This window comes from Saimiri boliviensis, chromosome 18 (genome assembly GCF_048565385.1).
Source record: "Saimiri boliviensis isolate mSaiBol1 chromosome 18, mSaiBol1.pri, whole genome shotgun sequence".
Lineage (NCBI taxonomy): Eukaryota > Metazoa > Chordata > Mammalia > Primates > Cebidae > Saimiri > Saimiri boliviensis.
The window spans coordinates 35,885,034-35,908,773 of record NC_133466.1 but is presented as its reverse complement, the minus strand read 5'-3'; the positions used below and the strand labels follow the sequence as shown (position 1 = coordinate 35,908,773).

At 35.0% G+C, this 23,740-nt stretch overlaps 1 protein-coding gene across 5 annotated transcripts in view; it reads right to left on the bottom strand.

Annotated features, from left to right (window-relative positions):
* Window positions 1-23,740, bottom strand: part of CADM2 (cell adhesion molecule 2) — a 1,054,563-nt gene that overhangs the window by 148,290 nt on the left and 882,533 nt on the right. For all 5 annotated transcript variants that reach the window (XM_074389151.1, XM_003928313.4, XM_003928312.4 and 2 more), the window contains 2 exons: window positions 18,320-18,472; window positions 15,195-15,332 (listed from right to left, as the gene is read on the bottom strand). In XM_074389151.1, coding sequence (XP_074245252.1) covers window positions 15,195-15,332; window positions 18,320-18,472 — 291 coding nt within the window. The remainder of the gene's footprint in view (window positions 1-15,194; window positions 15,333-18,319; window positions 18,473-23,740) is intronic.

Genomic DNA, 23,740 nt, shown 5'->3' with positions numbered 1-23,740 from the left:
TCAAAAAAGAAGATGGCCTCTAAGAGAAGCCTCTAAGGCTGCTTCTTATAAGCAGCCCTGCCTTGTAAGAAGTGTTAAAGGAAGTTGGGCTAAAGCAAGTGATCCCAGGTAGAAAAAAAAAAGCAACAGTAAAGGTTAACAGTATAATCAAAAAGATGTCAAAATGGTATGTTTCTTCTCTTCTCTTAACTGATTAAAAAGTAATAATTAGAATAAAGATTCTTCAGGAAAACAAAATTAATGATGTAAAATAATTATATATAATTGTAGTACCGGGACTGCAACATATGAAAATGAAATATATTTAACAATAACAGCACAAAAGTTGATAAAAAGTTTTTAGTAGAATAAGGAAATTATTCTAGGTGGTAACTTGAATTTGCAGAAAGAAATTAAGAGAACTAAAAACATATATAATATGTTTAACGTACAAATTTTAGGTACTTGTTATCCTTGCTTTCTCAGCCTCATTAATGACATAACAGTATATGAAGTAATAATTAAATAATTTAATTAGTAAAAAATCAATAAAAAGCAGAGATTACAAAACTGGATTTTTTAAATAATCAAAATGTATGCTTTCTACAGGAGACACACTTTAGATTTAAATATATAAATGGACTGAAAATAAATGGATAAAAAGTAATGTGTGATACACACAGCAAGCAAGAGAAAGCCAGAGTGACTATACCAATAACAAAGCAGATTTTAAAATAAAATATATTATTAAAATAATGGAGAACATTTCAAAATGACAGAAAAGACCATCCATTAGAAAGATATAACAATTATAAATACTTATACATGTATATAAAGAGAGCACCTAAGGTATATGAAGCAGAAACCATATAGCCCAGCATTATTATTCTTAGGAATATATACAAGAGAACTGAAAGCATATTTCTACATAAAACCTTACACCTAAAATTTTATAGCAGAGTTTTAAAGTAATAGCCCAAAAGCATAAAAACCCAAATGTGCATCAACTAATGAATGAATAAATAACATATGGAGTATGCACACAATTATATATTAAGACTAAAGTACAGATATATGCTACAGTACGGATGATATTAGTGTATGCTAATCTAATCACAACACATATTATGTATTTTTGTAGCTGAAATGTCCACAGTACGCAAATATATACAGACAGAAAGTAGATTTGTGGTTGCTTAGGAGTTAGGGTGGAGACAGTTGGGGGAAAGTCCAGAGTGACCACTAATAGATTTCTTGTAGAATAGCAAAAGTATAAAATTGATTGTGGTGAGAGTTCCATAGTTCTGTGAATTTAGTAAAAACTGTTAAATTGTATACTTTAAATACATGAATTCGATGACATTAATTATATTTCAATAATGTTTCTACATGAAAATAAATAAAAATAGCTAACCCCATGTTTGGCTTAAATTTGGGAGGTATATAAATAACACTTTAAAGAGTTATTGATTGAAGATAAAAATGTGAAGAAAAAGTAAGATAGATTATTCTCTTGGAAGATTACCGTGGAAGGCTTTTTATATAATGTCTACTTTTAGGAAGAGAGTATTTGCTTCCAAACTAGTCAATAAAATAGTAGACAATGAATGCACTTGAATGACATAATCTCACTGTAATCTATAACATAAGTAAAATAATCTATCTCAATCCACTTCCCGTTACGAATGCAAAGGAAAGATAATTTACCAACCCATTTAGATACCGCTATACTAAGACATTAGTTTGATCTTACTGTGAAAAAATGGGATTTAATATCTTTTGTTGTCTGTTTGTTTTTGTTTTGTTTTGTTTTGTGAGACAGAGTTTTGTTCTTGTTGCCCTGTAATGCAATGGCAGAGTCTTGGCTCACTGCAACCTCTGCCTTCTAGGTTCAAGCAATTCTCCTGCCTCAGCCTCCCCACTAACTGGGATTATAGCCAGGTGCCACCACACCCAGTTAATTTTTGTAGTTTTAGTAGAGATGGGGTGATCACATAATTAATGAGTTACTTTTAGTAAAATATGATTCATAAATTGTGTAAAATATCTTATGCATTCAAAGAAAGTCATTAGCCAAAGGTAATGGGAACAGCTACTTTCTTCTTCTGTGTGCCACAAAGATTATGAAGTGAATTTCTATGAAAAATCAAAAGTTAAAGAATGAAAGAGGCATTTTTCTTAGCCCATGAAGAAACCACAAAGGATTTTTTGGAAATAACCTGAAGAAAATTTGAGCAGTAACTAAGTCCCTTCATCACTAGATGTGAGCTATGCAGCTAGCAAATTCGAATATTTTTGTTATTATAATGTCAGGATTATTCGTGGGTTTATAAGTCCTAGAAGATTACGGTAGGCACTTGCTTTAACCCTTAAATTAAATACATTGCTTAGCATTCATTAAACACACGATTAAAAAGAAACAATTTCGTTGGTCAATTACTTGACATTAAGTAAAATCTAGTTTTTTTAAAAAATTGTTTCAGTATGTAAACTTATGATAAACGGTTTGGATTTAATGTCTTTTTTGTTTATTTGTCTCATGATATACATAGTGAAACTTTCTCTTCCATTCCAACAATGTATAAGAATTCATAACAGCACTACATTTCTGTGACTAAGTAAAAGACTGTCTAACCTTATAACTAGCATGATTTTTAATTTAAAATAGTCTGTCAAAATAAGTATGGATATGTTTCACTCTCATTCATTTTCAACTTTTGAATTTCTCATAAATCTTAAACAAGCAAAAAGAGACACACTACCATTGAAATAAAAGCATGTTTCTCTACAATTAAAAACAAAAAGTGAAGACTATTGCTTCTAGTTTAGATGAAGTAACAGAGACAAATTTACCTCTCATCTGAAAACAACTGTTTTCAAGACAATTGAACATCATAATGAAAAATGGTCTCTGAGAGATGGCAAATAAATGAGCTGAACCCTAAAATGGTCCCTGCTTAATACCTTGAGAGATTTTACATGATGTGTTGCATGGAGGGGAACCCATGCAGAATTTGGTAGACTCTGAATTAAGGAGATGAAACTGGGAGCATGAGAAAGCAAAATTAATTTGCAGAGCAGAGTACAAAAAGATACATAGACAAAGAGTGAACTCTAGACATCCACAATGTCCCCTCCAGTATTCACTTAAGTACTAACCAGTTCATCTGTGTAAGGAAACTGAGGCTGGGACAAGAACCATCTGAAAGTATTAGAGGAAACTGTATATGATTTTCACACAGGGCTGTAAATAGTGCCTACTGCCATCAGTCAGACAGAAAATACTTACAAATGAGAGCACTGGTCTCACTTAATACATTTTTAAATACTTCTGAAAGGACTAACCTCTAAATAACCTGACTAGAATAAAGCTTAAGAATATTTAGAGCAGGGCTGCTCTGCCTATGGAGTAGCCGTCCTTTTATTCCTTTACTTTCTTAATAAACTTGCTTTAACATAAAAAAAGAGAATATTTAGAGCAATATGAAAATATACAGCAATAAAAAGGTAAATTAACAACATTTGGAATCTAATAAAAGAAATAATGCATTCAAAGAAGCAGGAAAATGCTGTCAATAATGAGGAAATCAATCGATCAATGGAAACCAACCCCGAAATAATTCACCTGATAGGAATAACAAAGTCATTAAAAACACGAAAAGTAACTCAAAATAGATTCAAAACCTAAACCTAAACAGTAAAGTTTAGATGTATAATTTTTGTGTTTTGGGGTTAGAAAAAACTTTCTTACATACCAAACTAAAGCATGATTCATAAAAGTAAAATATAATGGTAATACAATAAATAAATTGGATTTTGTGAAGTAGTAAAAACATTTTGGAAAATTGTCAAGGTCTTTAAAAAATTAAATATATGGCTACCATATAATCCAACTAGTCTGGTTCTAGGCATTTGCCTAAGAAAAATGAAAACATATATTCAAAAATTTACACACAAATATTCATAGTAGCTTTATTATAATATCTGCAAACTATAAGCAACCTGAATGTGCATCACTAGGTAAATGGGTAAACTAATTGTGGGGTACATAGCCATACAATAGAATACCACTGAGCAAGAAAACAAAAAAGAAACCATGTACATGCAACAACATGAATGAGTCTCAAAATATTTATGTTGAGACTCAAAAAAAGAAAGATATGTACAGACTCTATGATTATTTTTATGCAAAATTGCAGAAAATGCAAACTAATCTATTGTACCATGAAGCAGAACAATGATTTCCTGAGAATGAGGTAGAGGGTGGACAGAGAAGGTGCAAAGGAAGGTGTTAGAAAGGGTATGAATAAACTTTTGGGGACAATAAATACGTTTTTTATCTTGTTTGTGGTGATGGTTTCACTACTATAGAAATTTGCAAGACTTAATAAATTGCAAAATTTAAATATCTATAGATTGATTTTTGTCAATTATACCTTAATAAACTTCTTTTAAAGTAAATATGAGGCCAGGTGAGGTGGCTCATGCCTGTAATCACAGCACTTTGGGAGGTCAAGGTAGGCAGGTCACAAGGTCAAGAGATCCAGACCATCCTGGCCAACATGGTGAAACCTATCTCTACTAAAAGTACAAATATTTGCTAGGTGTGGTGGTAAGCGCCTGTAGTCCCAGCTACTCTCCAGGCTGAGGAGGAAGAATTGCTTGAACCCAGGAGGTGAGGGTTTCAGTGAGCCGAGCTCCTGCCATAGCACTCCAGTTTTGTGACAGAGCAAGACTGTTTTGTCTCAAAAATATTTATTTTATAGATATCATATAAATTATATATAATATAAATTCTATATTTATATATGTGATAAATATATACTTTTTATATATGAAAAAGAACAGCCTCTCAACGATTTCTCATGATTGTTCTTTCCCCTCAATAACTCATACACAACAGAACAACAATTGTTCTATCTCTTTCCATAGAGTGACTTATGTATCTCCTAGTATTGCCTGGAAAGTCTTGAGGTAGTGCATTTAACACCATTGAGAAAACTTCAAGGTGTGTGCACACACACACAGATACACATACCCTACATGTAAATGCTATTATTTTTTTTTCCTTCACTTAATATAGTGCCCAGAATGGTCTGGATAAAAATGACAAGGACACTTTTAAAGCAGTATGTATAAATAGAGGAACATAAAAATAATAGAGCTATGGCATATGCTGTAAGTTTAAATAATGATACTTTTAATTCATTCTTCTATACATGATGCAGGGAGTTTAAACTCAGGGGACACAAATCTCTTCCTCTTCTTTTCTTTCATGTTTAATTTCAAAGAATTAACAATCTCTGGTTTACAAGTTAATATTTTATTCAATCAAATTATGGTTTTATATAATTGATGTTAAATGAATCCTTAGGGCAAACCAAATAAAGTAAATAAACTAAATATATAATCTACCAGTTATCAAGTTGTTTCCACAAAGCTTAATCAGAACAAAAAAAAAAAAAAAAAGGAAAACAGCCAAGCAAGAAATAAAGAAATAAAAAAATAGAGTTATGTGGTTAAGGAATATTGCTAAGATGCAGGTTAAAGCAATTATTGTGGTAATTCTCAGAAATAATAACATGCTAACATGCATCCTGATTACATACTACAGAATCTTCCTCTAAGAAAGGACTCGTAAGATATGTAGAATGTTGAGCCATTTTCTAAACTTAGTACTAGAAACCCCCTTCTTTTCTTTCCTAAATACCTATTAATACTTTGCTTATTCGTCTCTAATCTCATGGATTCTGAAACTTTATTGGTAATAAGGAACGTCAGACATAATTGAGAAATAATAGAATTTTTAGGCCTGACAACCAGGAATTCACATTTATTAAGTCTACTTTAAAACCAGGAATCTGCTTGCAAACTACTCCCTGAGGTGATTCTAATATAAGTGGTCTAAAAGCCACGTTTTGAGAAACACAGCATTCAGAAATTCAGTCTTTTCCAACTGCCAATATATTATTTACTAAGTAGCTTACAGTAAAATTATGCTATATTTCACCAACTTGAAAATTAGAAGCTGCACTATCTTTGCTAGACATTAAAATGTATGGCAAGAACCTACTCACAGAAGGAAACATAGCTAATGTCAATTCAAGCTTGATGGCCAAACATTTTGAAACACATGGTATATAATAAGTAAATAATGCTTATAGAATAATGGCAATATCATTAGATAACTAGCAAACTTCAGACTCACTATGGAGTCCAGCTCTGGTGGATACCCTGGTATACATAATAATTCTGGTATACAGCATAATTCTCAGGGCAGGGAGCACATGTGGAGAAAATTTGAAGCATACTTTACCCATAATGAGAAATAGCTATTTTAAAAGGCTTAAACATTTCTTATTACACAATGGCAGATCTTTATATGGTCAAAATTTCTGTCCTAGTTATAAGTCACTTAACTTCAAAAACTTACTATAAGCATAACCTTTCAAATTCTTTATGATTATTTCAACCTTAAACCTTTTTCTCTTTCATTTGAGACCGGTTCTTACTATCTCACCTAGGCTAGAATGCACTGATGCTATCATGGCTCACTACAACCTCAAACTTTCAGGTTCAAGTGATCTTCCAGCCTCAGCCTCCCAAGCAGCTAAGACTAATGTGTCATCACACCCAGCTAATTTTAATTTTTTTTGTAAAGAGAGGATTGCATTATTTTGTCCAGGCTGGTCTCCACATCTTGGGCTCAACTGATCCTCCTGCCTGAGCCCCACAAAGTGCTGGGATCACAGGCATGAGTCACTGTTCTCAGTCTCAACCACAACATTTTAAAAAATGAACTTTAGTAGTCAATTCTCATACTGCTAATAAAGACACTCTCCAGGCTGAGTAATGTATAGAGAAAAAGAGGTTTAATGGACTCACAGTTCCATATGGATGGGGAAGCCTCGCAATCATGGCAGAAGGCAAAGAAGGAGCAAAGGCATGTCTTCCACAGCAGTAGGTAAGAGGACATGTGCAGAGGAATTATCCTTATATAGCCATCAGATCTTGTAAGACATATTCACTACTATGAGAACAGCATGCAAAAACTTCCCCCACGATTCATTTACCTCCCACTGGGTCCCTCTGATAACACATGAGAATTATGGGAGCTACAATTCAAGATGAGATTTGGATAGTGACACAGCCAAATCACATCATTTTGCTCCTGCCCCCTCCGAAATCTCATGCCTTCACATTCCAAAACCAATCATGCCTTCCCAACGGTCCCCCAAAAGTCTTAACTCATTTCAGCATTATCTCAAAATTCCACAGTGTAAAGTTTCATCTAAGACAAGACTGGTCCCTTTTGCCTATGAGCCTGTAAAATCAAATGCAAGTTAGTTACTTCCTAGATAAAATAGGTGTATAGTTATTGGGTAAATACACCTGTTTCAAATGGGAAAAATTGGCCAAACTAAAGGAGCTACAGTCCCCATGTAAATTCACAATCCAGTGAGGCAGTCAAATCTTATATCTCTGAAATGATCTCCTTTGACTCTATGTCTCACATCTAGGTCACATTGATGCAAGAAGTGGGCTTCCATAGCCTTGGGCAGCTGCACCTCCATGGCCATGTAGGGTACAACCTTCTTCCCAGCTGCATACACAGCTGGCATTGACTGACTGCAGCTATTCCAGGTACAGCTGTCAGTGGATCTACCATTCTGGGTCTGGAGGACAGTGGCCCTCTTCTCATAGCTCCCCCAGGCAATGCCTCAGTTGAGACTCTCTGTGGGTGTTATGACCCCCATTTCCCTTTCACATTGCCCTAGCAGAGGTTCTTCATGAGGGCCCTGCCCCTGCAGCAAATTTCTGCTTTGACATCTAGGCATTTCCATACATTCTCTGAAATCTCGGCAGAGGTTCCAGAACCTCAATTCTTGACTTTTGTGCACCCACCAGTCCAACACCACCTGTAAGCCATGAAGGCTTGGGGCTTGCACCCTCTGAAGTAGCAGTCTGAGCTGTATGTTGGCCCCTTTTAGCTACAGCTGGAGCTGAAGCAGCTGGGATGCAAGGCAGCATGTCCAGAGGCTGCACACAGCAGAAATCCCTGGACCTGCCCCAGGAAACCGTTTTTCCCTTCTAGGCCTCTGGGCCTGTGATGGGAGGGGCTGCCCTGGAGGTCTCTGACATGCTCTAGAGACATTTTCCTCATTGTGTTGGTGACTAACATTTGGCTCCTCATCACTTATATGAACTTTTGCAGCCCACTTGAATTTCTCCCCAGAAAATGCAGTTTTATTTTCTACTGCATCATCAAGCTGCAAATTTTCCCACCTTTTATGCTCTTCCTTTTCTTGAATGCTTTACCACTCAAAAATTTCTTCTGCCAGATACCCTAAATTATCTCTTTCAAGTTCAATGTTCCACAGATCTCTAGGGCAGGGAAAAAAGGCGACCCATCTCTTTGCATAGCAAGGGTGACTTTTACTCCAGTTCGCAAGAAGTTTCTCATCTCCTGAGACCACCTGAGGCTGAGACCACCTGAGGCTGATCTTAGTTGTCTATATCACCATCAGCATTTTGATCAAAGCCATTCAACAAGTCTCTAGAAAGTTCCAAAGTGTCCCATATCTTCCTATTTTCTGAGCTCTCCAAGTATCTAGGCAATTCCAAACTTTAGGCAATTCCAAACTTTTCCATGTTTTCCTATTTTCTGAGCCCTCCAAACTGCCCCTATCTCTGCCTGTTAGCCAATTCCAGAGTCACCTCCATATTTTTTGGGTAATTTTACAGCAGTGCCTCATTAGTGTATTAGTCTGTCACACACTGCTAATAATGACATACCTAAGATGAGTAATTTATAAAGAAAAAGAGGTTTAATGGACTCACAGTTCCACATGGCTGAGGAGGCTTCACTATCACGGAGGAAGACAAAGGAGGAACAAAGGCATGTCTTACATGGTGGCAAGCAAGAGAGCATATACCAGGGAACTGCCCTTTATAAAACCATCAGATCTCATGAGATTCATTCACTATCACAAAAACAGCATGGGAAAAATATACCCCCAGGATTCAATTACCTCCCACCAGGTCCCTCCCACAACATGTGGGGATTATGGGAGCTAGAATTCAAGATGAGATTTGGGTGGGGACATAGCCAAACCATATCATGAATATATTATAATTTGTGTCTGAATTAATTTATCCTACTGTCTTTCATTTTCTTAATAAGTAAACATTCATTATCCAAGTCATTTAGGTACCTGAATTTTATAATCTTAATCCTTGCATTTATTCCATCTGTCTGGATCATTAACAAGTCACTTGAAAGTTATCTTCTCTTTCAGAACCATTTCCTTGTGAAAAATTCCATTATCATCCATTAGTTCAGGTACTTACCAGATCATACTTGCAATGTCTCTTAACTACTATGCTAGTCTTCAGACTTCTCCCCAAACTCAAGCACTGGGTCTTAGGATTAGAATATTCAAGGCTAGTCTTTGTCAGATGTGTGACAATGAAAAAATATTCTATCTCTCTGGATCTCAGTTTCCTGTTATTGCTGTGTAATAAATCACTGTAAGTTTAATGGCTTAAAGCAACACACACATTTATTAACTCATCGTTTCTGTTAGTGAGGAATCAAGGTACCACTTAGCCTTGTCCTCTGCTCAGTGTCACTTGGCTAAATGAAGATGTTAGCTAGGGCTATAGTTTCCATCTGAGTTAGGGTCCTTTTCAAGCTCTCTGGTTGTTAGTAAATTAATTTCCTTGACGCTGTATGTCTGATGTCCCCATGTTCTTACTAGCTATCACTCAGCGACTACTGTCAGCTCCTAGACGTCACCCACAGTTCTTTGCCACATGGCACTCATAAACAATTCACAAAAGAGCTATGTGTTTTCTTCTAGGCCAGGAAGAAAATGTCTCTCCGACTACACAACTTCTTAAAGACCTCACCTGATTGTATCAGGCCCAACCTTGATAATTTCCCTTTGATGAACTCAAAAGGAACCCACACTGATATCTGCAAAACCCACTTTGTAATATATGGTCACATATTTGAGGCAATCATATCACGATTATCTCCTACACACAATGGGAAGGATTTATACAAGGGTGTGGATAATTAAGGGTTATCATAGAATGCTGCCTAATGCATTACTATAAAACCTAGTTAAGTAGAAATGATCTTGAGATTTTGTAATAGTAAATCCTCAAACTGCACAAAACTAAACTTAAACATGGAATGACAAGTTTAATGTAAATGAAGCTCTTGGGGAGCTGACAGACTTAGGGAGGCAATGCACATCTTTTCACACACTAAATGGCAGATATTCACTTTCTTGCTATGCAGAAGATTAAAGGCTGCAGTGAAACTACCTGTGGTTGGATGCAGCTCTGCCCAGAGGCACCAAAGGGATTTCTGAGTAAAACTCACATAGAGAGGATAAAAAACAGAGTTGGATGAAATTATGATTGTTTCATTTTACATTTTAAAGCTTATTTTTAAAAAAGTCTCACTATTGCTTACAGAATACATTTCAAACCCTTAATCTGGAATAAAAGCTCTTTCACACCATAACTGAACCCTGCCTCTTTGTTTACTTCTCATGCCTGTACCACACATAAACTCTCATAGTTATTTCAATCACATGCTGTTATTCTGCATAGATATATGAAATTCCTTTCTTCAAAATGACCTACCACCTACTTTTGTCCCAAACACATATGATGAATTCCAGGCTTTTGCGAAAGAAACCAGAATCTCAGGATCCCAAAAGCACTATGCCAAAGGCAAAGTTAAGCTTGGGAACTCAGTAATGGAAAAAAAAAAAAAAAAAAAAAAGTCGTTCCTTTTTTTCACAAACTGATAACTATAATTTCACAAACCTATGTCATAGCCTCATAATAATAGGCCATGTATCTCCCCAAATGGTCTCCCTCCAAAATTCCTCACAACAAAATTCCTTTTGGGTCCCATAATCTTTCAGAATACATGCCTTCCCTATAAACTAGTCCTAAAACAGAGTTCTGTGAAATCTAACCATGATAATGCACATTACCAGCTTTTCTTCACAGGTATAAGACAAGGAAAAAAACTAGAATTAATCCCTCTGCCTACCCGAGACAAATGCATTATTGACTTCTTCCTCCACTTCATCTATTTATACGGTTATCTTATGTAAAATGTAGATTGACTGAGGGAGAGACAAGTGCATAATTTACTTTTCCCCTCCTCTCTCATATACAATGTAGACGAGCTGAGAGCTAATCAAAGTCTCACAAGAATGTAACCACTTGCCTCAATTCCTACACTTCCACCAGTCCCCTTTTTCCCTTCTCTTTCTGCATTCCCCTGCTGCTTGCTCTTTCCCCTTTAAATACTGAAGTCCTCAAAACCGTTTTTGGAAAAGGCACCGACCATGGATACTTCTATGATTTGTGTTATTTTCTTGGGCGCATCCTCAACCTTGGCAAAATAAACCTCTAAATCGATTGAGACTTGCCTCAGTCACTTTTCAGTTTATACCTTGTCTAAGACACATTTACTCAATAAACAGATATTTACTGAGTGCCTGCATCCATCAATGAATGGTTGAGCCTTAACCTCTACCACAAGGTAGAGCTGATATCTGCTTCTTGTGCACAAAACTGTAGCCAGTTCAAATATCTGTGCCTGTTACATCTTATGTTTTTATATCTCTTTCTCAACTGTGAAAGCCTGGGAGGAATATTTTTGTTTTATTTGTCTGTATTTCTAGGACTAATTCAGGAATTGGTACAACTCATCATGATTTCCTGAAAATAAGAATGAAAATGATAATACCTAAAATGTATTCAGCAATTCCTTGTACTCTGAAAACACTTCATACATATTGTTTTATACAGACATCATGCAAAAGCACTTTGAGGCAGGCATCAATATCCTTATTTAGCAAATGAGAAAACTAAAGCTTAGAGACAGAGGTAGGACTTCTATATAGTATACTGATAGTCCTCATTTTATATTCTTTATACCAATGTGATCCTGAAACAGGAACATCAACATCACTCACACATTTAACACAATGATAAACATGCACATTTTCAGGCTCCCCTATGGGCCTCCTCCACCAGAAAATCTTGGATCAAGGCTCAATAATCTGAGATTCAGCAAGCCCTGTACTTGATGATACCAGCTACAGCTTCAGAACAACTGTTCTATAATCAAGCATGGATATATTCTGATCAAGAAAATGAGATAAACCAGCACTTTCAAGTGACTTTTATCCAGAACTTAGATATAAAATTAATATGGTAGGTAGTGATAAAGAAAAGATAAAGATTTGTACAAATGTTTCTACTTTCAGGAAAATATTCTCTATAACATATTTGATAACCCCAAAGACATCTTTAACAGCTGCAGGTCAAAGTTCTTGGTTTCTTCATTTGCATCTTCACCAATGCACCATAGAGTACTATGAAATTGAGAGACATTTTAACAATTTCTTATTGAATTGAATTGAATTGAATTGGATTTGATTAGCCTGTCTTTTCTGTTTGCTTTATTTTACGCTAGGGAGTGTCTTTTTAAAATGTGTCAAGTGATATTATAGTAAAAAGAGTTAGATGGTAATAGGAAGTCAAATTGTTATCCCTGAAAAGAAAAATAGTGCAAGATAAGGTGGATTACTTCTTTCAATGAGAAGGGTTTGCTACAGGACTGAGGAATGAAACTTTGCTTAGCATATCCAGAAACATCAACTGTAATGAATATTCACTCTGTGCAGTAGTCATTGCCTAACTGTATTTACATATGCACTTACAAAAATAAAATATATGACACTCCAAGTTCACCATCCGGTTAGGGAGACAAAGGATATATATGATAAAGAATTATAAGATTAGATAGATTGCTAGAGAGATAAACAGATGACAGAAGCAAGTGTAGAGATGCTCTGTAAATGGCAGTGCATTGAACACATAGAAAAAATGTGAGCTTCACAAGTTCCCAATACAGCATAGAACCATATTCTGATTCTGTACCTGATTCTATCTCAATTGTTGTTCTGATCTTGATTCAGATGATTTAAAAATACATTGTTTAAAAGAACAAACTTTTCACGTTTCTTCATATGAGCAAAATTCTTTCCCCTCCTGCCCAATATATGATTAAATTTGTTTTACACTTAAAATAGAGGCAATGTTGTCAAAAACTCACTTCCTTCATAAATGTCTGAGTATATCATGGGTTTGTCATGCAGCTACAATGTGATAAACTAATATTAATGAAGTACTTAATATGCTAAAGTATATGAACTCCCTGAGGATACAAGAGAGGCAAATCCTTGGAACATAAATAAAATACTAAGAAAGTGAGAACTGACTAAGCAACTAATTAACTAATTGTGTCAGAATTTAGGAAGAAAAAACATATAGGTGATAAAGTGATAAAGTAATTCATTGAAGGAGAGTATCTAAGAAGTGCATTTTAGTGTAAGCCAAGCCCTTCACACAAAAGGAAAGATGTGATATGTAAGAGTTCACTGCCTGGAGAATTCTTACAGGCTACAGAAAGCAGATTTTAAACTTACTCTAAAGTTTAGGGCTTTCCATTAGAAATGCCTAAGTAGAAAAGTGCCTGGATCAGATTCTTGTTGTAATAAGATAACTCTGGAAGCAGTGTGGAACATCCATTAAAGAAAGATCTAACCAAGTCCAGAAATGCCTAGACTAACATATCCTAGAGGCAGAATTAGAATGAATATTACTGAGCCTTGACAGAATTCAAGAATCAGGTTACATGGTAACCTGAAATTTAATTTAGCATAATAAGATGTTTAACTTGTGTCTTGGGACTTGTATTTCTCAAAATGTAATCCAATAATGTATATTTATTAGAAATACTAAGGCAAGGATAGTGATTAGGGTAAAATTATGGATAAGGACTTTTTGGAAAAAAAAATATGCAGAGAAAGAGAGTAATTAAAATAGGAAATGGATAAAAAATAATTGTATGGATTGTAACCATAATTTCTCAGTAATATGAGCAATCTTATCTGCTAAGTCTGTATGCCCATTATGAAGAATTATTAATTAGTGTGATATAAGGTATCACAATTATAGGTAAAAATAATCAGTATGTCTGAGCATGTTGGCTAACACCTGCAATCCCAGCACTTTGGGAGGCTGAGGCAAGAGGGACACTTCAGCCCAGGAGTTCAAGACCAGCCTGGGCAACATAGCATGATCGCTACAAAAAATAAAACATGTTAGCCAAGCATGGTTGCTCACGCCTGTAGTCCCAACTACTCAGAAGGCTGAGGCAGGGGAATCACTGAGGCAGGGGAATCACTGGAGCCTAGTGTAAGAGTACAGTGAGTTATGATCCTACCACTGCATTCCAGCCTGGGTGACAGAGCAAGACTCTATCTCTTAAAAATAAATAAATATTAAATAAAAATTTTAAAATAAGCAGAATCGTTTGCATAAACCTGTCTCATAGAAGATAATGTAGAAAATAATACATGTTACAATGGGGAAATACATTTTAGCAATCATCATAAACAATTCTTATACTTGAATACTAAGCCATCTCCCTTATAAACTTATTCCTCTCCTAAATAATGTGTTTGAGTGTGTCTGTGTGTGTGTGCACCTGTGTGTGTCAAAGTTCAAATTTAGGTGAAAGTTCAAATTTTGTGTGTGTGTGTGTGTGTGTGTGTGTGTGAGAGACAGAGAGAGAGAGAGAGTTCAAATTTAAATTATCTAATTTAACTAAATTCTTAAATTAGATAATTTAAATTATGCATTTTTACTGAGACAAGTACACGTTTTGCCTTTGGTGAGAATTTACTGATGTTTAACCAGTTTTATTATCAGAACTCTATAATTCCAGAAACCAAGTCAAGAAACAATTCATACAGTTTCTCTGTCTTTAGCCGAAATATTTTATGAGTTCTGAAATATCTAATACGTACTAAGTGCTTATTACTGTGAAGCATGAATCTATATGTTTCTTCATGTATTAATTATTCCCCCAACTTTTCCATAAGGCTTTTGTTTTTAAACCTATTTTACAGAAGAGGAAAATGAGGCACACAGAGATTATACTTATATATTAATATACTTTGTAAAATTACCTTACTTAAGAATGCGTTCAAATGATGCATAATCTAAAAGAGATACTGTGGTTTAAAAAATAACATAAAATGACTTTTCCTAACACGTTCTACTGGTTTCAGCATATTAATTTTGATATTCATTTTTCTATTCTTTACCTTTAATCTCTTTGTCATTTTTGAACCATCTTATATCAGCTGCAGGTTTACTACCAGATGTTTTGCAAGTCAGCTGCATCAAGTCACCCTCCATAACCGGTGATGAAAATCCACTAATTTGAGGCTTTTCAGGAACACCTGAAATTTAAGCAAATGATGAAGTGAGCATCAGTCTTCAGGGTTGATTTGTTATTATGTCTATTACTTTCACACATGAAACTGAACTGCATGGTTAACTTACAAGAGTTCAATCAAGATTAACAAACTATTATGTAATAAAATAAATGCTTCATATGTATGTGTGTATATAGATACCTAGGTGTGTATGTCTATATGCACATACGTAAATGTATATTCATACGCATACACATGTATAAGTGTACAGATATATACATATATAGTATCAAGAAAGTATGTAAGATGCATATAGTTCAAAGTAGCTTTTTTAATTAAATAGTATTTTTTGTTTTTTGGGTTTTTTTTTGAGACAGTCTCACTGTTGCCCAGTCTGGACAGCAGTGGCTCGATCTCTGCTCACTGCAACTTTTGTCTCCTGAATTCAAGTGATTCTCCTGCCTCAGCATCCCAAGTAGCTGGGATTACAGGCATGTGCTACCATGCTCTACTAATTTTTTTTTTTTTTTTTTTTTTTGAGTGGGAGTCTTGCTTTGTCCCTAGGCTATATTACAGTGGCACAATTTTGGCTCACTGCAACCTCTGCCTCCCAGGTTCAAGCAATTCTTCTCCTCAGCCTCCTGAATAGCTGGGATTACAGGATCATGTTACCACGCCCAGCTAATTTTTGAATGTTTAGTAGAGAAGGGGTTTCCCCATGTTGACCATGCTGATCTTGAACTCCTGACCTAGTGATCTGCCAGCCTCAGCCTCCCAAAGTGCTGGGATTACAGGCATGAGCCACAGTGCCTGGCCTAATTTTTGTATTTTTCAGTGGAGATGAGGTTTCATCATGTTGGCCAGGCTGATCTCAATCTCCTGACCTCAAGTGATCCACCTGAGTTGGTCTGCCAAAGTGCTAGGATTGCAGGCCTAAGTCACCATTCCTGGCCTAAATCATAAAATTTTACCTTGAAAACAACCACACAATATATTTTATGATTTAATAATGTAGAGATTTTAAAAGGCAAATTTCGTTGAAGAGAAAAGCTTACAAAAACCGATTTCTTTATTCCTTACCAAATTATGCTTTAACTTTAGCTTCTTTCTTTCCTAATTTCATAGTTCTCAAAGCTTAAAAAGAATATTATCCTCTGTGTAATGTTTTCAAGAATATAAATTTTATTATAATAGATTCAACAATAATTGCATGTACACTGACTTTTCTAATTCTTCTAAAGTAGAAAATGTCTGGCTCACGCCTGTAATCCCAGCACTTTGGGAGGCTGAGGTGGGCAGATCACCTGAGGTCAGGAGTTCGAGATCAGTCTGACCAATATGGTGAAGCCCCAACTTAAAAAAAAAAGGAAAAAGAAAGAAAGAAAAATATAATAATAATAAATAAAAGAAAAAAAGAAAATGTCTCTTGATATAATTTATATAAGAAATACAATTGTGGTTTTGTGAAGTATGATATGTATAATATAGTATAATAATATAGTATAATAATGCTAACCATTATTACTTTTGCTAGCATTAATCATGCAATGAATAAGCAGATAACTGTATGTGAAGATCGTACACGGATAAGTAGTAGAATATTATACATTTTCTAGGCAATAATATTCAGCTGTCTTGTCTATGTTTATTAATTTTTTTCTAAAATATTCAATAATAAAGACAGACTAGAATCTTCTTATTGTACTATTTAATTCCACTTAGAAGAATAAAATGTAAGAATGTTGGAAAGCAACAATTTAAACAAGAGGAACAACAAAGATAAATGAAAAATTAGTATACTCCTCTTAACATGTTTTTTCTTCACCTTGATATTACCTGCTTTCTTTTTTAAAAAATCTATGCCATATCACCATTTAATAAACTGAATTCAGCAGTCATCTATTCTTTGAGTTTCAAATTGGCTCTCCACAAAACTACAAATTATCCTTAGGGAGTTGTTACTATGAAATACGCCATTTTACTGGGTATATTTTGTCTTTAATGGCAAACTTGTGAAGATTTTTATAAAATAGTCTCAGAGTGACTTGCAAAGAAATATGTTTTATATCCTATGCACAAAACCAATACACTATCTGGATTAACTTTAATATTCCCACCCAAAAGAACAGCATGTGTTAGTCCTTTTAAATGCAACATTGTGCCTTTATCTATCTAAAGAGGAAAGCAAGCTTAGGGGGAAAAAATCAATCTTTAAATTCCTCTAACTTGTTCAGTACACAGGGTGTTTCAATGAACTGCAGCAATTTCAGCTGATTGGGGCACTGACGTCTGTGGAATCACAGAGAGCTCGGAGCTACAACTTTATTTCCTCAGAATCTCTATGAACGTATTGCTTTTTTGTGTCACTTTCACCTTTGGGAAAATGGCCCAATATTTAGAGAATAAAAGCACAAAAAACCTGCAAGCTGCAAGCTCAAGCAGCATTATATACTTCATTTAGGAATCTAGAAAATATAAATCTAAAAGGAGAGAAGACACATGGAAATGTCAGGGTCATTTAAATGCACTAAATACACAAGCAGGTCATATTTGAGAGCCACAAGTTTGTAAGAAAGGTCTATCAGGTGACTTGCATGATCAAATAAAGGAGCACAGTATAGAACCCAAGTTGAACTCATTATGCTCATTATTGGGTCATTTTGTCAAAGGATCAGAATATATACAACAGATGATTTGATTCAAAAAATTTACCTGAAATCAAGAAAACCAGTATCTATTGCTAAGACACAAAATAGCTAAGAAACAAAATAGCTTTCTAATGTGCCTTCTATCTGTCATATACATCTTTGAATCTATCTTTGTCCCTTTATAAAATGCAGAAAGTGACTAAATGATTTTAACATGCCTTTGTTAAAATGTAGTAGAGAAAGGATTAAACCATATCTGTTCATATGATCTTCAAAATATAATTTTGTATTGAATTACACTGCTGTAGAAATATATATTCAGTTTGGTTTTGTGATTACATGGTGTTAGTCCCTTGCACTTACCCAGAACAGTGAGATAGGCCTTGGAAGTTTTGACAGGCATTGTAAATAAAGAACAGGTGTACTGTCCTTCATCAGAGAGAGACACATCACTGACACTAATACTCAATTCATGCCAGGAAGCGCGAACCAGCTCGATCCTATTGTCCCTTAAAGCTGGAAAGAGAAAATATTGAAAATGTAAATAACAGCATCAGAAACAGCATTTTTAGACTACATATTTTCAACACAATAAAATAAGTGTTTTCTTTGGTCATACATTGAAATCCTATTTCTCGGAACAGTTTAAAAGGAGATTTAAATATACTGAAATATTTTATCAGATTTTAAAAAAATCAAAGTAGAATTTGGTGTTCCTTAATGTTTTCAGAAATAACTTTTTAATTAAATGATTACATCTAATACAATACTTTAGATGAGGCACATACTGATGTTGATAAATCTAGCTTACCTCTGCAAGTCTTTCACAGAATCGCAGTGCCAAGAAAAGCTATCAACAAAATGGGTTCACTTCTATGGACAGATAAATTTGGTAAACTGTGACTGCTGCAGGCCTTCCAAGACAACAACAAAAATACTGGCATATTAAAAACTCTCTGCAGTAGAGGCACTTGAACTATTTAATCTTGAGCTGATATTGAGCAGAGAGGCAGCTGTAATCTATATGACTTTTACATTTGCTCTGATCGGTTTGTGCCTCTGATGTACTGTATGCTAATATAGTCTTTGGTCTGAATCACCTTTTCTGTCACAAGACACTCATTTTCACAGAAGATATTTTAGCATCTTGCTGAATTATATTCCACTTGCCTCATTTGGGAAAAAAAAGCATTAAAAAGTTTATCATTATGTGCTTCACTAAGTAGAGCTGTAAAGGCTGGAATTAAGCAAGCAGCAGCTAAAGGAGTACTCTAAAAGGCAGAAAGAGTGACTAGGACTGGTTAAAGACACCAGCACCCAAGGAAAACCCCAGTTGCTTCCCAAACAACAGTAAAAGATGGTTCAGACCCAGCTTCTCCCAACCACAATCTAGAAACAGAAGGTACTCAAGGCAGATTAATTTTTACTGCTGATCAAATGAGAGTCCATCCAACGATACCAGGAGAGACTGGGTTACTGCAAGGGGAACGATGTAGGAGCCTTACTAACAGCAAACTTCCAGGATGCCTGAGACTTCCCCTCTTCGTCTAAAGGTAATGAGCAGATAAACAGCTCTGGTAGTGTGTGTGAGGGATGAGGTAGTTGAGGGTATGTATACGAGGGAAGGGGATGTCTCTATACCAAGTACAGAACCCTGGAAATGATCCTCTTTTCTTAAGCTAGAGCAGGAGTCCCTAACCCCTTGGCCTTGGACCAGTATCAGTTTATAGTCTGTTAGGAACTGGTCACACAGCAGGAGATAAGGCATGTGTGATCCAGCATTAACTGCCTAAGCTCTGCCTCCTGTCAGATCAGCAGGGGCATTTCTCATAGGAGAGTGAAACCTACTGTGAACTCTGCATACGAGGCATCTAGGTTTCATGCTCCTTATGAGAATGTAACCAATGCCTGGTGATTTGAGGTCAAATAGTTTTATCCCATAACCATATCCCACACACACCGCCCAGCATCCATGGAAAAACTGTCTTCCACAAAACTGGTTCCTGGTGCCAAAAATGTTGGGGACTGCTGAGCTAGAGCATATTTTACCTCACCTAGACCCTACAGCCTGGCCTGGGGAAACTCCTCTGCCCTCTTAGGTGGACCAGAAGAGAGCAGTGTGGTCTCAGTAGAACTAGACAAATCAACCTATCCAAATAGCACCACAAAGTCCCTAAAAATTAAATTCTTATTAGAACCACAGCCCATAATTGAAAGCTAGGACTACCATGTTATATCTAAACGGGGCAATTCTTCTTAGAATAAATTTAATTAGCATCCAGAGTCTCTTAACGTAATAACCAAAATATCCAGTATATAATAATAATAAAAACCTCACTAGTCATACCAAATACCAGGAAAATCATAACTGAATGAGAAAAAATAACCAACAAATATCTATACTGAGATAAATCAAACACTAAAATTTTTGACAAAAGTTTTAAAGCAGACATTATAAAAATACTTTAATAAGCAATTACTAATTATCTTGACACAAATGAAAACAGAAAACCTTAGCAAAAAAAATTATTAAAAATGGACATTATAGAAATAAAAGTACAATAACCAATCTAAGTGCCAATTGGATTGGCTCAATAATACAGTAAAAATATTAGAAGATAAAATCAAAGACAGATAAATATAATTCCCCTAATCTGAATAGCCAAGAGAAAATAAAAGGATAAAAAGAAAAGATAGATAAGAACAGAGCTTCAGGGACCTGTGAGACAATAACAAAATATCTGACAGTGGTATCATTAGATTCCCAGAAGGAGAGAAGAAAAAGAATGGGACTAAAAGAGTATTCAAAGAAACAATGGTTGAAAACATTCCAAATTTGGCTAAAGTCAAGAAGATACAGAATCAGTCAAGAAGCTGAATGAAAGCCAAGTAGGAAAAACCCAAAGAAATCTATGTCAAGACACATTCAAAGGAAACTGCTAAAAACTAGCCTCACTGCCTGAGCTCCACCTTCTGTCAGATCAGTGGGGGCACTTCTCATAGAAGAGTGAACTCTACTGTGAAAACTAGACGAAAACTAGACAAACAAATTTCTTGAAAAGAGCCCAAGAGAATAGCTTATTACCTGTAAGAGAATACAAATTCAAATGACAATACATTTTCCATTTCAAATCATGGAGGCCAGAGGAAGTGGTGTATTTTTCAACTGCTGAAAGAAAAGAACTGTCAACTATGAATTCTTAACCAATAAAACTATCCTTTAGGAATCAAGGGGAAATAAATACGTTCTTAGAAGAAAAAAAAAAAAACAAAAAAAACCAGAACATTTGCCTCCAGCAGGACTGTCTTAAAGACAAATTAAAATTCCTCAAACATAAAAGAATTATTAATAAGAGGAAATCTTGAAGCATCAAGAAGAATGAAAAAAATAACATAATATGAGAAAATACAATTGACTTCCCTTCTCCCCCTGAGATTTTTTTCAAATATATGATTATTAAAATAAAAAGCGGCCGGGCACGGTGGCTCAAGCTTGTAATACCAGCACTTTGGGAGGCCGAGGCGGGTGGATCACGAGGTCGAGAGATTGAGACCATCCTGGTCAACATGGTGAAACCCCATCTCTACTAAAAAATACAAAAAATTAGCTGGGCATGGTGGCACGTGCCTGTAATCCCAGCTACTCAGGAGGCTGAGACAGGAGAATCGCCTGAACCCAGGAGGCGGAGGTTGCGGTGAGCCGAGATCGTGCCATTGCACTCCAGCCTGGGTAACAAGAGCGAAACTCCATCTAAAAAAAATAAAATAAAATAAAATAAATAAATAAATAAAAAGCATGACTTTGATAATGTCCACCATATACAGAAGGAATACTCAATACAAGAACAAAGTGGATACACCAAAGAAACCTAGTGGAAGTAAGGTTTCGATACTTGAAGAGGTAAAATATTGCTACTAGTAGACTGTGTAAATTGTCTGTTCATTGCAATACCCAGAGCAACCACTATGAAAAGCATATAAAGAATACGCTCAAAAACTCTCTATATAAAGATAGAACCCATATAAAATGTTTTGAGATATATAACATTTGTAACAGATTAAACATTCAAAAGATGTTTGAGGTAACACATTTATAGAGACAGAGAGTAGAGGGACATGGCTGTGGCTCTAAGAGGAAGAAGGGATCCCTGTGGTTCTGGAGTTGTTTTGTCTCTTGATTGTAGTGATGGATATATTAATCTATACATGTAATAATATTGTGTAGAACTAAACACATACATACACATATGCACACAAAAAGGAATACATGTAAAACTGATGAAAGCCAAAGAATACGATTAAACTGTGTCAGTGTCAACTTCCTCATTGTGACGATGTTTTGTAGATCTACAAGCTATTTCTTGGGTGAAGGGTAGACGAGAGCTCTCTGTATTATTTCTTAGACTGCATATAAATCTTAAAAAAAAACTATGATTAAAAAATTTAATGCACATTTGATGGAGCAGGGGAAACAGTTAGGATATCAAAGCTTAAAATTCAATGTACGGATTTACTACACAAGAGCGTAATCCCAAATGCCATATATTTTTAAATTACCTGCACCTTTCCTATATGCTTTGTGAGAGAAGCAGATAATTATAAAATATATAACCTTTGGGAATATTCTAAATGTTTATAATTCTAAAGATCTTTAAAAAACATCCTCTCCCACACTCAAATAATAAATACCTAAATGATTGTATCCCCTTTGCTGTCATTCTTTGTGAAATCTAATTGCTTAGCAAGATTTACACTTGCAAATATTTTAAAAATTGATTTATATTGAAAGAGAAAAATAAAGCAGGTCTATGCTTGTGGCTGTATATGGACACAGCACATTTTTTAAAAAGTCTACTTCACACTCTGTCTCCTACATGCCATGATATACATGCCTTGTTTAGCTGCCAGAGGAAGACAGTGGGGCACAAATTTGTTATTCTCACAATAGGAACTCATGTTGTATCAACCCCTTTTCAAAACAATGATTTATTCATAGAATTATTTCTCATATAAATATATACATTTAAATATAATTTTATAATTTTTTCCATGTATACATATGCATCAAATATATATGTATATTATATGTGCTCATGTATTTTGTTCACACATTTCTAAGGTCACCAAAAGGAAAAAATCTCAAATTCCTGCCATGATACTTTATGGATAGAATATGTTACCCACCTCTGGTGTTCAATTTCATTTCTTCTAACATAGATTCCATGGACAAAGACAGAGCTTACATTTTTTAGTGACTCCTAACAAAGGAATTTAACTCTATTTTAGCCAGACTGCTGGAACCATACAACATGGCTAAAGTCAAACTGAATTGCTCAATACATATGAATATAAGACTTTCATATTTAAACTATTTTCATGGAATAAAGTTAAAGATACTGATTTGAAGTCCAAAGACTTGGCTCCAAACACTTATATGAGGTCAGGTTTCTGGTGATAATAATTTCTGATTCCTTCTACGGATTATGATGAGAACTGAATGATATCAGGTAGTACATAAAGTGTCTTAAAATATATCTACAATGACATTTTAAAAATATTTGGGGTTTGGAATCCTGATGATAAACTAGATATTTTAGTATCTGAAATGTTTCAATCAATTCAACTTACCAAAATTTACAATACTTGGAGTTATTTCTGTGATTCTTACCAGCCTTGACCAACTAAAAACTAGGCTCTGAAAAGCATATCACATGAAGTTTTATGTAAGCTTCATTATAGGTTAATCAGATTAACTTAAGCAAGTTACTTAAATATGGCTCAATC